At 40.3% G+C, this 15,468-nt stretch overlaps 1 protein-coding gene across 3 annotated transcripts in view; it reads left to right on the top strand.

The window, feature by feature from the left end:
• Positions 1-15,468, top strand: part of VMP1 (vacuole membrane protein 1) — a 69,588-nt gene that overhangs the window by 23,041 nt on the left and 31,079 nt on the right. For all 3 annotated transcript variants that reach the window (XM_010573771.1, XM_010573773.1, XM_010573772.1), the window contains 2 exons: positions 6,610-6,777; positions 11,539-11,670. In XM_010573771.1, the coding sequence (XP_010572073.1) occupies positions 6,610-6,777; positions 11,539-11,670 (300 nt within the window). The remainder of the gene's footprint in view (positions 1-6,609; positions 6,778-11,538; positions 11,671-15,468) is intronic.

Here is a 15,468-nt window from a genome sequence, read left to right on the forward strand (position 1 = left end):
AATCTTCTGGTGGCTTGCTTGCATTTAAAAAACCCTGAGATTAAAAATGGTATGTTCAAGGAGAAATATGTTCATTTGGAGTCTTAGTCTTTCGAAGTGCACCCATTGTTGTGTATGTCAGATACCAATAGATACCTGCAGAGAACAAAACCGGTGCTTCTGGTTTGGATTGTGCTGTGGAAGAACAATCCCTTCAGCTGCTGCAGCTCAGCCTGAGAGATGGCGGTCTGAGCCCCAAGCCCCCAGTCCGGTGCGTTAACGTGAGTTGAAATTGATGGTGGTTTAAGTTCTGGGTGCCAGCCTGGCAACTGCCAAGCAGACACTGCTGGTCCTGCTGCCCTGCTCTGAGGGTGGTAACCTTTGGTATAGGGGCTGGTGGAACAGCTGGAAGCAATAACCTTCCATATTGCCCCACCATGAACTGCCGGACCTCATGAGTCAGAGCCCGAAATGGTGTGACTGCAAGTTCCATATATGGCCTCCAGTGCTGCTGAAAGTGGCGTACGTCAGAGTCTGGATGGTTTATCTAAAGCTGGAACTGTGGCAATAAACAGCTAATGTGAAGCACCTCCATCTGTGCAGGATTAGCTTGCTTCAACTTTTCAGAAGTCCACAAAATATTGATGTCGTACTAGTATTTAAGCTATATTTGAGTGTCTTGGCCAGCCATAGTGATCTGAACTTGCACCAAGCTGAGGAGTTAGTAAGATGATAGGTACACCCTTTTCTTCCTTTTGAAGGTTGATGGACTTTACCTTTTAGATGCTGATGCCTTATTTTCGTTATCTGCTCTTGACTTCCTCGTCACTGGTTCTATGTCTCATAACTCTGCTGGGAGGTCACGTTCTGCTTTCTCCTCATTTGCTCCCTTGGAGTTTTTGCTCTTTTTTTTTTTTTTTTTTTATGCACAGCCTGAACTTTATACTTTTTATGTCACTGCTTCCTTAAACAGGCTGGAAATAATGATAACAGTGCAAGACGATCTCTAATTGGAGACGTTAAAGCCAGTCATCACTCCTAGTGTCAATTTGAATAGATGCTGTGATTTATTCTTCAGAAATAATAAGTGGGTGGCTAGGGAAGGGCAAGGAGAGAATGCTGACAGATTATTTTTGTCTTCTGTCAGCACCAGAGCATAAACTTGGATTCTTCCAATTGTGTCTTTCCCTGACATGAGTCTGTTTGCTCCTATAGAAAGTAGCGTGGGCACAGCCTTACAAAACATCTGCTTTTCGTGTTACTCCTCAAAGTAGCAACGTGGCCCTGTTATGCATGCAGTGGTACCACGTGCCTGCTCTCTCGGTGGTTCTTATTCAGTCATATTCAGAGCTTGTGGCTCATCGTTTGGAATTTCCATCAGCTCTGCACTGTGGGGCAAGGCTTGACTGAAGTGGGAATAGAAACTTGGTAACAGACACATGATTGTAAAATTAATACATTGCTTGAAATGCCATGACAGTCTGCTAAAACTAGTCCTGACTGCTTGATGGATGTTTGTCACTTGAGGATGCTCTGGGTACAGGGTCCTTCTTCATTCTGAGCCCTGTTTTACCACCAGTGCTGCATACCAGACGTTATATAAAATCACGAGACATTTTAATCTTGTAACACAGACAGACAGACTAGATTGACATATTTACTAGCCACCTCCAGATCAAGCTTTTCTCTCTTAACCACAGAGCAGTTTTCTTTGTGGGTAGTTGTCCACAGCTCTTGAAGATAAAAAAGATGCTGTAACATGGTGTTACTTTCTTGAGAGGTGTAATGACTTCATAGATAAGTATGAGATGAGTCGCAGCCTGGGGCAACGCTTGCAGGATGTTTCCCATGAGAAGCAAGCTTTTGTTTTTCCAATTTATCTTAATCAAATATAGCATGACATGTTTCCCCCCTGTGGAAGGGCCGAGTCTTGAACCCAGTATGAAAAGCAGTGTATCCATGGAGGAAAACAGATTTTTAGCACATTAAGTTCAGCAATGAGTTCAGTGTAATATTTTTCTTGCTGGCAGACATATCACTTTTCTTTGTGAAATGTTTCTAAATTACAGCCAGTCTAAAATTATATCTTCCCCAAAAATAAAAGGTTAAAATTAGATGTAGTTGTTCTTGTGCTCATATCACTTCAGCAGGGTGGCTGTTCTGTGAAGGGGCATGTGAGAAACCAACACTTGATACGGAGTTTGTTTATAGCTTTAATTGTGTTCACAGGCTAGGTGCAGGGAATGATTAATAATGTGAAAATATGATTCATTTTTAATTGGGTATTCAGTCATTTTTCCTTATGGTAAAGACTCTTCTGTTGTAAGAATTATACGTATCAGCATGTTTTTAAGGATTTTTACTTCCTGATTTTTTTTACATGTGCCTGCCGTCTCTTTCTACTTGCACTGATGAATTTCCAAGCATAATTTATAGATAAAAAGATTATACTTTCTAGAAATTTCATAATACAGCATTTAAAGTAACTTATTTCTAAGCATTAGCAGTGTCTAAGTTGGGTGCCTTCAATCACTGAACTAAAACTTCTCTGAAGGCCTGTGAGTTCAAGAGTTCGAGGTTGTCTCATCGAAGGTATCAGAGCTGTGTAGATAGGGATTTCCAAACTCCCCTAAATTACTATTGCTAAAAAATAGATTTATGTTGAGTTGATCTTGATGACCAGATCTTGTCTTGTTTGATTTGTAAATTGTACAGATATTTCTAACAAATCGCATTCCAGCCTAACCACAGGCTCCTTCTGGTCGTCAGTAGTGGCGAGCAAATGTTTCTCACCCGAGTCAGCAGAATGTTTCTCAATTTCTTCTGTTAGCCCTTGTTAGTGCCTCCTGCAATTTAAAAGGGGGAAAAAAAAAAATCATTGGAAGAGGTTGAGGGAAAGACAGTCGGTGTTCAGGATCTTACATGCCTTGAATTTCAGCGACTCTTCCTGGTTTGGCAAGCAGCGTGTCTACTAAATCGCCTGGGTTTAGTATTTGTTGTCTGGTATGACAGGGTTTGAAGTAGTTTTGCAAATGCCCTTTTCAAAGGTAGAGCTGCAGTTAGAGTCAAAGAGGGGATATCTTGGAGGCCCTCCTAAAGTGTTGAAATAAACTGAGCTATTGCAGAGAGGCAAAGCACTCGGAGTATTTACTGCAGCCCCACGTGGAGGAGGAGGAGAGGGTGGAGGAGGTATTACTTGTGAAGAGGACTAAACAGTTGTATGAGAATTAATCCTTCTGGCGCAGGGAGGAGTACAGAGAAAACATCTGAGTGTATATTGACTGGGATTTTCCAAAGATGGCACCTAAAGCTCCTTTGAAGTTGGTTTCCCGTTCCATTTCAGAGTTAAACAGTCACTATTGCTAAACATAAAGCAAAATGGCACCTCTCTTACGAAACACCCAGCGACCCTCCCACTCTTCCTCCCCCCCACCCATTGCAACCATGGTCCTGTTTAGCCAGCCATTGTTTTGAGGTGCTTGGTAACCATGGCTTTGTGAAAGTATAATGCTCTATGTGAGCTTTCAGAGCTGAGCTAGAACAAAAGCAGATGTCAGAGATGTTGCATGCAGCCTGCCAAGCTGCGAGACGTCGTCCATTTGACTAGCAGGACAGCTGGGCTCCGCTGCCAGAGGAGGACACAGGATTGTTCTGCTTTCCTTTGGCTCGCTCTGAGTTCCAATACTCCACACTTCATCACTCTAAATGAACCGTTTATGCTTTATTTCTTATTCCAGTTAAAATGTGGCTTCTGCGGGTTCCATAACTCCAACTTTTTTCCATTATAGAATTGTTTACATTGCAGTGGATGAATTATGTTCAACTGGCGTAGTCTTCAGGTGGCTCATGGGCCGTTTACAGCTGCTTTGTGAAATGCCTTTTTTTCCATTGGCGGCTACTTGTAAAATTTTTTCTTTTGCAGACATTTGTTGAGACTGGGAGAGCTCTCTTAACAGGAGGCAATGTTTTGAGACCATTAAGCCATTTCAAGGATGGCAACTCTTGAGAAGCTGCTCATGGCAAGAAGCTCGTGCAGCAGTCCGCTGTTAGGCATTTTGTCATTGCTTGCTCTCCTGAGATTGTACGGTCTTCTTCACACACCCTGCATGCAGTCAGAGAAGAAATGCTGGTAATGCCATCACTGAAACCTTGCAAGGGTGTGGGGCCCTCGCTATAGTAGCGACTAAATTTGTCTCTTACTATTATAAAGCTGAAACTAACAGTCTCCCATCGCAGCTGGCTGTAGTTACACTGTAGTGTGGTATATCTTCCAAATTTTGTGGAACCGAAAACCATACTTCTTGATTCACACACCGTATCTCACTGCCTTGGCAACGACCTTACCCTTACTCTCAAGGGAACGTAGGAAATGGTCATTTACAACTCAAGTACCGGGGGGATTTTCTCCATGCAAATTTGCTATTCAAGAGAATTTTATTGCCGATTTCTGCAGGTGAAGACCATTAATTTAAGGAAGATGGCTTGAGACCTTTTTTGTCCCAAGGTAGCTGTCAGACTGGGGAGCAGCAAGCCGGGCGTGGGATTAAATACCCTAAGTTTCAGAGTACGATGGAAAAGGAGGTTCCCAGGTTTGCCATAAATGTACTTTACAGTTTAGGAAAGTTTCAACTCTCTTTAAGTCTGTCCTCGATGAGTAAAATAGAGATATGTTATTTGTTTAGATATGAAGCTGCTGGGGACAGGGATGATCTTGCTGCAAGTACCAAAAAGGAGTTAGTTGCCATTGGAGCCTATAGAAATGTCAATAGTATACGTTATTAGTCATTGGTTCATTCATCCATTCTTTGTTCTCCCTTCCATATCAAAATCACTCTTGTGTGCCAATTTCTGGATCCTCTCTTTTTCAGTTTTACTTCAATGTACCTTTGTTTTTCTTTTTCTTCTCATTTATCATCTCAGCAGGCTGCATCTATGTATTCATATAATCCAAAGTATGCCAAAGCACTTTGAATTAGTCTCCTGTAAAGTAACGAGAAATAAATAAAAGAACTTGCTTGGTATCAGAGCAGCTTGTCTTGCACCAGTTGCATGCCAGAAGAATGGTTTTATTTTGAATTGTTTACATATGACAACACTAGTTGCAGCTGTCGTATAGAAAAATATAACTGGTATTTTTTTCAACATTCTTTCTTCACTGCTACTAAAAAATTACAGTATCACTGTAACTGCGTAAGTCCAGTGCTCTGGTCCCTTCAGTGGGACCTGAAATGTTGACGTGAGTGAACCCAACTAAAATCTTCTTCCCAGCAAGTCCAGAAAAAGCAATGGAGCTTCACCTTTTGTGTGAGACCTGCTGTGGAATTTCACCCTTTAATGTGCAAATGAAGCCTGCAGGGTCCTCTGAATATATCTCTGGCTCCTGCATTTCAAAGTGAGCTTTGGAAGCCTTGTGCAGGGGAATGGCTGTGCTGAGGTCTATCACACTTTCCTTCGTTATTCTGTAATGAATTTAGCTTTGATTTGCCTGGGGGGTATCAGGCTCCCTTATTGGTCTAATAAAACATGACTCATCTAAAGAAAAAACATAGAAGAAAATTGTTGACAATATGGTTCCCAATGTGATGTCAAAATCCATCAAATAATAGCAGAAGTTAAGGTTCGTATAAATTGTTCTGCATGTAAAGAAAACTTTAAAATTTATTTAAATCTGTGAATTTATGAAAAGACCTTAGTTTAACTCAGTACTTTTTTTTGTTTTCCTTCTCCTTTCCCAGACAATGTTTCCCTGACCTTTTGCTAAGTGATTTCTTTTTTAGCTACAATGTCTAGTGTTCAGGCCATAGTCTATTTGAATTGCTTCTTGCTCCTTTTGTATTAAAATAATGGCAATTCTTTCAGGATTTTAAAGTATGTAGCAGTTCAATTCTTGAATAGATTTTTATGCTAGTTTTATTTGGAGGTCTGTCTAAAAAAATCTTGTAAGATGGAGACTAGAAGGAGTTCAATTATATGGCATTTAAATAATGTTTAAGTTTTGAATTGTATTTCAAACCATTTTTAGCAAACAGCAGTAAGGTCACTTTCTTGTATATGCAGAAAAACTGACGCAAATTAAGCAACTGGTTTATGGAGAAGTATCCCAAAGTTAAGAAGGTCCGCTCTTAAGGTGTCATAAAGTCCCAGTCATTTAAAAAAAAAATTAACATAAAATTTAAATGCCTCCATCCTCTAAAAGCAACAGTAGAGAAAACACCTGCTCTAATAAAGCTGTAGGTCATAAATGCCTTGAGGAGAACATTGTAAAGTTTTGAAATTTTTCCTGTTTTTTACAAAGTGAGGATTCTTATTTCACCTTGGCAACCTCATACTACTGTACAATAGCATGGCAAAAGCTGAAAGGCTCCTTAGCATTTTTAGTGGATCACAAGAAGGATTTTTTTTTTTTTTTGAAAGAGCATTAATAGCTCAACATTGCACTTCAGATGGTGTAAAAAAAAAAAAACAAAAAAAACCCTCAACATTTTATATATATAACATTATTAATGGCCAAAGTGAGAAACACTAAGTTTTAGCCTAAGCTCCTTGCATCAGGGACAAATGTGGGTTTTTAATTTTAACTTTTATTATAACTAACATAAAATGCATTTGAAATCACTTGTGTTTTTTCAGGGTCCACACATAGCATCAGTTACTCTTGCTGCATATGAATGTAACTCAGTTAATTTTCCTGAGCCTCCTTACCCGGATCAAATTATCTGTCCTGATGAGGAGACGACTGAAGGATCCATCTCTTTATGGGCTATCATCTCAAAAGTTAGGCTGGAGGCCTGCATGTGGGTAAGGTCTGGTTTATAAAACTTAAGCACTTTTAACTTATGCACTTAATTTCTGTGTCCAGCAATACACAAAAATTCCTGAATTAGCAAAATAGTGATGGCTTACACTGCCAAGAGTAACATGTATGTTTGCAATGTGAATAGATGCCTTCCTGATCAACCTTCTTGCCCTGGATAATTTTAATGTCCTCTGAAGAGAAGTAATAGGGTATTACAGGGCTATCTTATCAACTGCAGTGTTGACTACTTTTCTAAATGCTAGCAGAGAATGCTCATGTACTTCAAAGCTGTTGATGTAAAAGGTAAGTTTCAGAAAGGGTATCTGCATCCCAAATGAACTTGCAGCTGTCAGGTCTTGCACTGCATGCAGTTAAGTGATAAATAATTTCAAAAATTTTGAGCCTGTAACTTGAGTGAAGTTGCAGTTACGGATATGAAGGACTTGGGCCCTAATATCATAGCTGAAATGTTTTTCTGGGTTGCATCAATAGATTGGATTCAATAAAAGAGTGTTATGTTGCACATTTTTATGTATTTTATTTCTGTTTCTCTGCCTGTTTCCATCATGGCAAACTTTTCACTTAAAACAGGAAAAGCAGGGTAGCTTTTAAGTGAATCAGGATCTTAGGAAATGCTGTCATTGGAACTTCCTTTCCATTTTCCTTTTTTTGCCCTCTGCAGCTTTTTTATATAAGTTTGATTTTTGGAGGATTTTGGTCAGCTAAGATGTTTTTTTCATTACATGTAGATTATTTTGGATTGCAGTTTACACAGATGCATCTGCTGTGAACTGCATGCCAAATTAACTTTATTTTACTACTGACTTCCTGTTCTAGCAGATGATTTAATTATTAAATTCTTGGTTGTCCATTTCAAATGTAGAGAGAGGAAGTTCTGAAAATACATGGTATCTGATGTCTGCCCTTGTATTCCTTCTAATGATATGAAAAGATACATTAAGGCAACTTTGGTCACTACCACAGCTTTTAAAATTATCAGCAGCTGTGTTACAAAAATTCCAGTTAGGTTGTATGCATTACAGACTAAAGTAATGTGTAGCACTACCAGCGTCACAATAGTAACAGAGAAATTGGACTTACAGCCCTCTCAAGAAGCAAAGTACATCTTAAATTTCACACTTTCTAATGAGGGGACAGAATTGCTTGAATGCTACATAAGTAGCTAAACATACAAGTACTTGTATAAGACCGTAAATATAAGATTTCCTTTTATTTTCTTCCTCGTCCCCCTCTGCTTAAGTTTGTTTAATGGAGACTAGAGTAATAAAAATGGCATTTACAATGACGTTTCTAGGGTTGCAAAATAAAAATGTAGCTCAGGGTAAACATCCATTGCTTAATCCTCAGCATGTAAAATAACTGAACTATGATGAGAATTAAGTAGTTTAGAAATGAGTTAATAGAGTTGCAAGGATTGAAAGCTTGTATCCTTCTGAGCAGCCATGAGGGAGAACAAATAGTACCTTCAGCCTCTCATTTGAGCTGCATTTCTTAGTTCAGGCTAGGGAAAAGACAAGGGAGTAGGACCAAGCCGGAACGTTTGTATCCCACTCTTTCTCCCCCCTCTTTCTTTCTTCTCGCCTTCGAATTCATTGTCAGCTACCTTTTCACTGAACGCTGTCTCCACTAGATTTTCCCTTGGGAGCATCCTCTGTCTACCAGTGGTGTCTAGTGTAATGTTATGCTTTCTTGGAATGTTTCATGAGTACATAAACATTGCTTGCTAATTTCCTGTAAGCCAAATCAAGTTGGCAATTGCTGCTGCTTCTTCCAGTATGTTTCTTTTGTCCTAATTCCAGTTCACTTTTTATGGAAGCTGTTGAAGAAACTTATTTTTGATTCTGTCACTCTTAAACCAAATGTCCACTTAACAGGAAAGTTACAGTGACTTTCAGAAAGTGAAAAGGCTGATTATTGCAAATCAAAACCTTAGTAAAAAAGAAATTTAATTTATTTAATTTTCTGCTTTTAAACTGTGATCAGGAATATTAAGTTTAATTCCTAACCTTGGTATGATTGAATGAGCTCACAAAATAGCTCTTTTTTTTTTTTTTTTTTAATGGGACCAGCAACTTCTAATTAGATCTAAAACCTGAAGTTATGGCAAATACTGGATAAATGCAAGAGAAAAGGAATTATTAGATGTATACAGATGTGTTCTTAATGCAGCACTTGGAGCCCTGTGAAGAATATGTATAACAACACCACCAGCCTGTTTCCTTTAGACTTGTAAGGTGAAATTATGTTGAAAGGCTCCAAAGTGAAATCTGGCCAATCTCCTTGATTATTTGGAGGGAGACAGGAGGGTGGTAGCAATATAAGTTTTCATGTGAAATGCTGAAAGCAGGTCAGTCCCAGTGGGGACTTTGCAGACCTCTGACTATAAAGCTACCCAGACTAAGTATCCTGCAAGGTTTGAATGCGGGGATTTATCTGCACAAGGGATTTGATTCAGATCACAAAAACATCAGTGGCTGTTTCAGCCAACTTAAACCAGGTACAGTTTTTTTCCAGAGATTAAAATCATTACTAGTCCCTTGCATGTCAATGATAGCTGTTTTTGCTGATAATGAGTGTTACGAGGATTAAATATCACTGTATCTAAGGAATTATTAGGTGAAATGAAAATGATGCTTTTTTTCAATCACTGTAAAAGTTGGCTCCACCAGTCCTGGCCTGTAGAAGGACTCTCAAAAACAATCTGCTAGGTGTATGCCAGTTTTCACAGCCTTCCATCCCACAGGGACAAGGAATTCAATAGTGCCCTACATTTTTAATGTGTTGCAGCTTTTTTTGTTTTTTACAAGAAATAAGGGGAAAGAATAAAAACGTTTAATTGCTCAGGATTAGCAGAACAGACGGCCTGTGTCCTGACCAGGATAAAATCTGTTTAAAAGTCTCTTTCTAGTGGAGTAATTTCCCAGTTTCCTTTTCTGAATGTATTTGTGTAAAAGAATTTTGATTAGCTTTGCCTTTCCAATTTGTTGTTAGTCCAAGGAAGCTCCATGTAAAACTGGCATTCGAAGTTAAATGGTGAAAATGGACAGCTAATGTTACAAAAAGCAGTTAAATAGTTACTGGTTTGGATCCCTTAATTGCTTCTTTTTTTTTAACACACTTAAGGAACCTATCTCCAGCAGACATGAAATCATATGATTTTTGTTGCACTTCTGAAATGTTTTGTAATAATGAGCATGTGACTTATCCAATTTAAAGAAAGTTCATGTCCAGTACACACATGCAAACCTCTTCCTCAGTTAACAAAATGAAGCCAAAGCAAATTGGCAGAGCCTGGAGAAGCAATGTGACTTTTTGTTCTTGCATCACCCTGAGAACATAACCTCAAGTTAATTTTTGTGAAACATTGTTGCTACTGTTTTCAGGCTTATCTTCCCTTGTGCCAGAAATCCGCAGATTAATGAAGTTCAGCTTGTTGCACTCGTTTAAATTTTTTCTTCTGTGGAAAACAAGGGCATAAACATATGAGGCTGTGCACTTCATATGCTTAAACTGAGAATTTAACAGTTTGGGTAACTGCGGAGAGCGGCGGTATTGAAAACCACAACCTGTTGATTTGGAATATCCACAGCAGCTGGAATTCTCCCTTGCTTGCAGCTGCACATAGAGCGGGAACAAAGGAAATTGAAAAGCTTTTGCATTGCTTCAAAGGAATAGAAAAGCATTTGTTACTCGCTACTGACCCTGAGAGAGAAAAGCCATCTGCATGTAGCTACGTTTTAGCACTTTTCCAGTGCGGTGCCCAACTATTGTGCTATTTACCTGTCCTATATTTAAACCATTCTGAGTTTAGTCCGAGTTCCTGTTTCATTAGCCTCTGTTTATCCATATGTTCAGTCTTAGCTGTCTCTCTTTTCTTTTCTTTTTTTCCTTGGTTAAGCTAAAGTTGCATTTACCCACAAGATTGAAATGAGTCATTTGATGTCCTGAGAAAACAAATATAATTTTCCTGTGGTGAGAAAGCAACCATGCTTTCATCTTGGGTTCCCTTGGCTTGCTTTATTCCATCTGAAGGAGAGAGAAAACTCGAGATCAAGCTTTGCTTAACCTTATTTTCCTTGCTCATAGCTGTAGGAAAACTCGAGCCTGTTTTCTAACAAACACTCGCACAAAGTCTCATGACTGAACAAGTAAACTACGTGACGGCACCGGGGAGGAGTTCCCAGATTATTCTGAAGGCCGCTCAGGAGCGAGGGCTGTCACATGCCGGCGAATGTGTCTGGCATCATGCGGCGGGGTGAGATGGCAGCGCTGTGCTGAGTCAGGGATCGGGTCGGATAGCAGGGCCCCCGTGCCGGCTGGCTCTCCGGCTGCGGCGCGGCGGCAAGCTCCAGCCTCCCCACCGCGCCAGGCGCAGCTGGCCACCGGCTGCGGAGCTCTGCCGGAGCTGGGCAACGCGCCACTCTGCAGGGCCCCGCGGACGCACGGATCGTGTCGTTATGACCTCGCGGACCGCAGCTTGGGAGCCGCTGGCTTGCGAGCGTGATGGTCTGTGCCGAGAGAAGCTGAATTCGCTAAACAAGGGCAGGGGGAAAGCGGGGTTTCAAAGGAACAGCGTTATGTTTGAAATCGGGAGGAGTTTGACCTGGTGGGTAAAAGCAAGCTTCTCAAAGCAGCTGGCCTCATCAGTTCTAATCGTTTGAAATGTCTACGGGGCTGCGCATATCACATGTTTCCTGTTTAAGAATAAACACGAAAATAAATCAGAATTATTCTTTTCCCAGGGTGCTGGCACAGCCATTGGAGAGCTGCCTCCATATTTTATGGCGAGGGCGGCCCGACTCTCTGGTGCTGAACCTGATGATGAAGAGTACCAGGAATTTGAGGAGATGCTGGAACATGCAGAGACTGCACAAGTAAGAACAGTGCAAAACAACAGAATTAATAAAACACAGAACAACTAGATGGAGTAAATAACCATTCCAATGAAATGGGAATGGGCCAAAAATCGGTTGGTGTGAGTTCACAAGGGACTTCCCAGGGATGGAAAAAGATCCTCCGCTGGGTAGAGATACCTCTGGTGATGGGAGGACAAGAATGCAGCTTGTTGAAGCACATACAATAGTGCAGCCAAAGTACTTGTTACAAATACCACGTTTATTTAGACTTCCAAGAACAGCACAATAAAGGTAGGGAGAAAGTGGGCTAACAAACCAGTGATAGAGGAAGTGCTGTTCCGTAACCATGGTTGTTATAGCTGCATTTAAAGCCTTCCTGGGCCGGGAGATGATTCTCAGTCAGCTCATCCCCTTCAGGTAAGATTTGCCTGCCCTGCCACTAACGCCTTCAGGGGCCAGTGCGTGACCCATTCATCAGCCTGAGGAAACATATTTTTCCTGATGTGAAAATGCACCCAAACTGCTCTGAATCCGTTTTCGTTGCTCTTGTCATTTATTTTATTGATGGATTAAATACTGCTTGTGTTACAGCATAGTTTGCAACTGATGCTGTACATCAGTCAGATATTATTGTAGGTAATTTTTCATTCAGGTCAGGAGTTTGCATCCTGTTCACAAGTTAATCATAGTGTTTTAGAAGAAATTAAACTTTTTATCCTCAAACTACTTGCCACTGAATTTCTCTTCTGTATTTTTCCTTCTTACCATGATTTGTCTGCCACTAAGCTGAAACAGGTCATGAGACTGCTATGAAAAACCCAGCAGATGCTATTTACCATGCACTGCTGTCTTTGAACTGTTCTGCCAGGGTATTTTCTTGATATAAATATATACTTTTACTTTTTTTTCTTCCTTCTCTTCAAAAAATGGATGAAGCTTTTCTATGAAAAGAAAGTGGTTTGTCTGGAAATACTGAGTGCAATCTAGTAATTCTAACAGTAAACCCTGTGTTTCCTGAGAGCCTCCCCCTACTAGAAAGTTCCAAAGGGTTTTTCTGCTATTGTAAATAGAAGAATTTACTGTTTCTTTTAAGATGCAGGGAAGGGGGGGGAGGAAATCTGCTTTGTCCTTTATTCTATCATCAGTCTTTGCTTTGCAAAATAATCTCTAACTGTTTAAAAATCAAGTCGTGTTGAAAAAAAAACCAAAACAAAAAACAACCAAATGAAACCAGTCAAATGCATGACTCGAGAGCTGAAATGCTATCTGTGTTTACTGAAACTATCCCAGCAAATTATATGCGTGTACAGTTGTGGGAGCAGCCAGAGTTGGTTTCCAGAATGCACAGTAAGATTCTTGGGAAGAAAATTTTTGCTAGAGAGCATTTTGTCAGGACAGGCCAAAATATAGCTAGCTGTATTGAATGCCCTTAGTAAACGAATGGCGTTATGTAATTAATTAAGAAAAATGATGGTGTTATTTACCAGTACTTTTGATTTTATTTTCTTGGCAATTGAATTTGGATTGAAGCATGTTGTTTTGTGGATGGATGGCCAGGAAAAAAAAAATCCTTTTAAACTCCACTTGTGGTTTGGTTTCTATAAAACTCTTTTAACATGAGGCTTTGACAATCCGATTAAACTGTATTGCACTCATAAAACTGACAATTCAGTTTTTTCCATTTGCTAATATGACTTCCTTTTTGCTTTTGGCTTCAATCGTGTTTTTGCTAGATGTCTGTGGGAGACAGGCCTGCCTTTTCCTATGACCTTGAGTAAATCCCAATCTTCAGCATAGCTTATCACTCTTTGTTCTGTAATTGCTATTCACGAGCAGTTATGATGTCTATTTTTAAATTGCTCAATAACAATTTTCATTACCTACAGCAGCTTCTCCCACTCTCCCACATTGAAGCCTTATGCTTAAGAAAACACGGGGGATGTGACAAGTGTCTTATGCCATGGAGGCTACTACAAATGTTTGACGTCAAATGACAGGAGCCTGCTTTCAGCATAAAGGTCTCGCTTCATCCTGCCTTTTTGAAAGGCATGAAAATGGGTGTGTTAGATTTTGAAGAATAGCTTCCCCCTCTACTTCTGCTGAGCTGCTATATGCCTACAAGGCAAAGCCAAATGGTTTGACGTTTTTGCCTGCGTGTGTTTTGTTCAGAAAGCTTGTTGCTGCCATTTCTCAAAAACAATGGTAATTTTGAGAAACAGATGAGGATCTTCTATGGTGAGAATAGACTATGAATATAACATCCAGCCTGAAGGATCTGTGAGGGGGAATGTGCTTGCTAGTTTGGCACTTTAAAAAACAACAAAAAAAGGAACCTAGAAGGACTGAAGAGCAGAAAGGTTTAGTGCCTCGTTCAAAGTTACACAGAGTAAAATACTATTTACTTTAAAGAGTCTGTCGATGGATTTTTCTGTCAGAAACCTCAGATCTAAGTGACCTGTCTCCTCGAGCGAGGTTTTGAGAAAACTCATTAGCCTGCAGACGACGTGCAAGTCTGCCTTGTACTTTCCATTAGCATCCTTCAGAAAAAGCCCCTCATTTTAAAGGAACACTCATTCTCCTTCCTGTGCGTCCCTGCGTGTGCGCGCCAGGGAGTTAGCCCCAGTTGCATAAAGGGAGCGTCAGAGCTTCTCTTGTCTCGTGGCTGCTCTTATTAAAATCGAGCCACTTTGCCCTGGAGAAGGAGTGTGGTTTACAAGCAGGGCTCTTTTTTTCTCAGAGCTCCACACAATGCAGAGCCCAGCATGCTATAGGAACAGAGCAATTCGGTCGGATTTGTTAATACTTAAGGCAGTATTTAAAAACTAGGAATGTTTGAAACGGTATCTCAGTTGCTGTTAACTCTCTTCCAGTCGAATTCCAGAGCGAAGGAGTTTTTTATCAGAGCTGCCCTTTTAGTCATGGGGAGTATCTCCAGTGCAGCCGTTCAAACCAACCTCTCAATTAGGGGAAGTGAATCTACTATTTAGTGCTGGGGCAGCACATTGGTAATAATACAGTGCAAGCATACTTTTGTAGTTTCATATCTACACGCACATGTGCAGGGACTCTCTTTTGCCCGTTTAATAGTTGCTGATTGTTAAGTATTCTCATCTTTTCTCTGTCATGCTGAAACACTTAAAGCTGACGGAGGTTTCTGGTGAAAATGAAGCTTTTAATGCCAGCTTCCCTCAAGGTACTTAGTGATAATGCATAATGCGTGGGCTCTTGCTGTATCCTGGTACTCCTTGCTAGGAGGAAAAAAGTATTAATATCTTTGCTGTATATCTAATCCTTAATGACTGTAAGTGTTTGGATTCATTAAGTGGCATATTTTTAAGAACTAATGATTTACACATTGGGCTTTGCTTCTGTGCAGCATTGCTGCAGCCAAATTTCCATGTAAAAATATTTTCTAGTTGCCTATGTTACTATCAGCCACTGCTGTTTGTTTACTTTCTGAACTGTGTCCTGCCTCTGGAAGAATACAAACTTGGAAAAGGGTTAAATCCATAGAAATGCTGAGATGCAGCAGGACTGGTTTGTAAATGATTGAGTGCCATCTGCACACTGAATGTCAGTTGTTGCTGGGACCTGTTTTTGACTCCACTGAACCTTTACTGGTTGTGGTTTGTCTGGCCATCACATGACTTCTCTGAAAATTCCCCCTCCCCTCCATTTCCAGTAAACTGTTTGAACAGGAGTGACTCAGACTGAAACCAGCTTCCCTGTAACCACAGGGCTTGTTAAAGAATTTGTCAACGTGGACTCAAGAGGGTTTGTATTAAACTAAGCTGCAACTGCTTCGGTTTGCATTGC

This window comes from Haliaeetus leucocephalus, unplaced genomic scaffold, assembly GCF_000737465.1.
Source record: "Haliaeetus leucocephalus isolate CR32 unplaced genomic scaffold, Haliaeetus_leucocephalus-4.0 Scaffold395, whole genome shotgun sequence".
NCBI classification, from domain to species: domain Eukaryota; kingdom Metazoa; phylum Chordata; class Aves; order Accipitriformes; family Accipitridae; genus Haliaeetus; species Haliaeetus leucocephalus.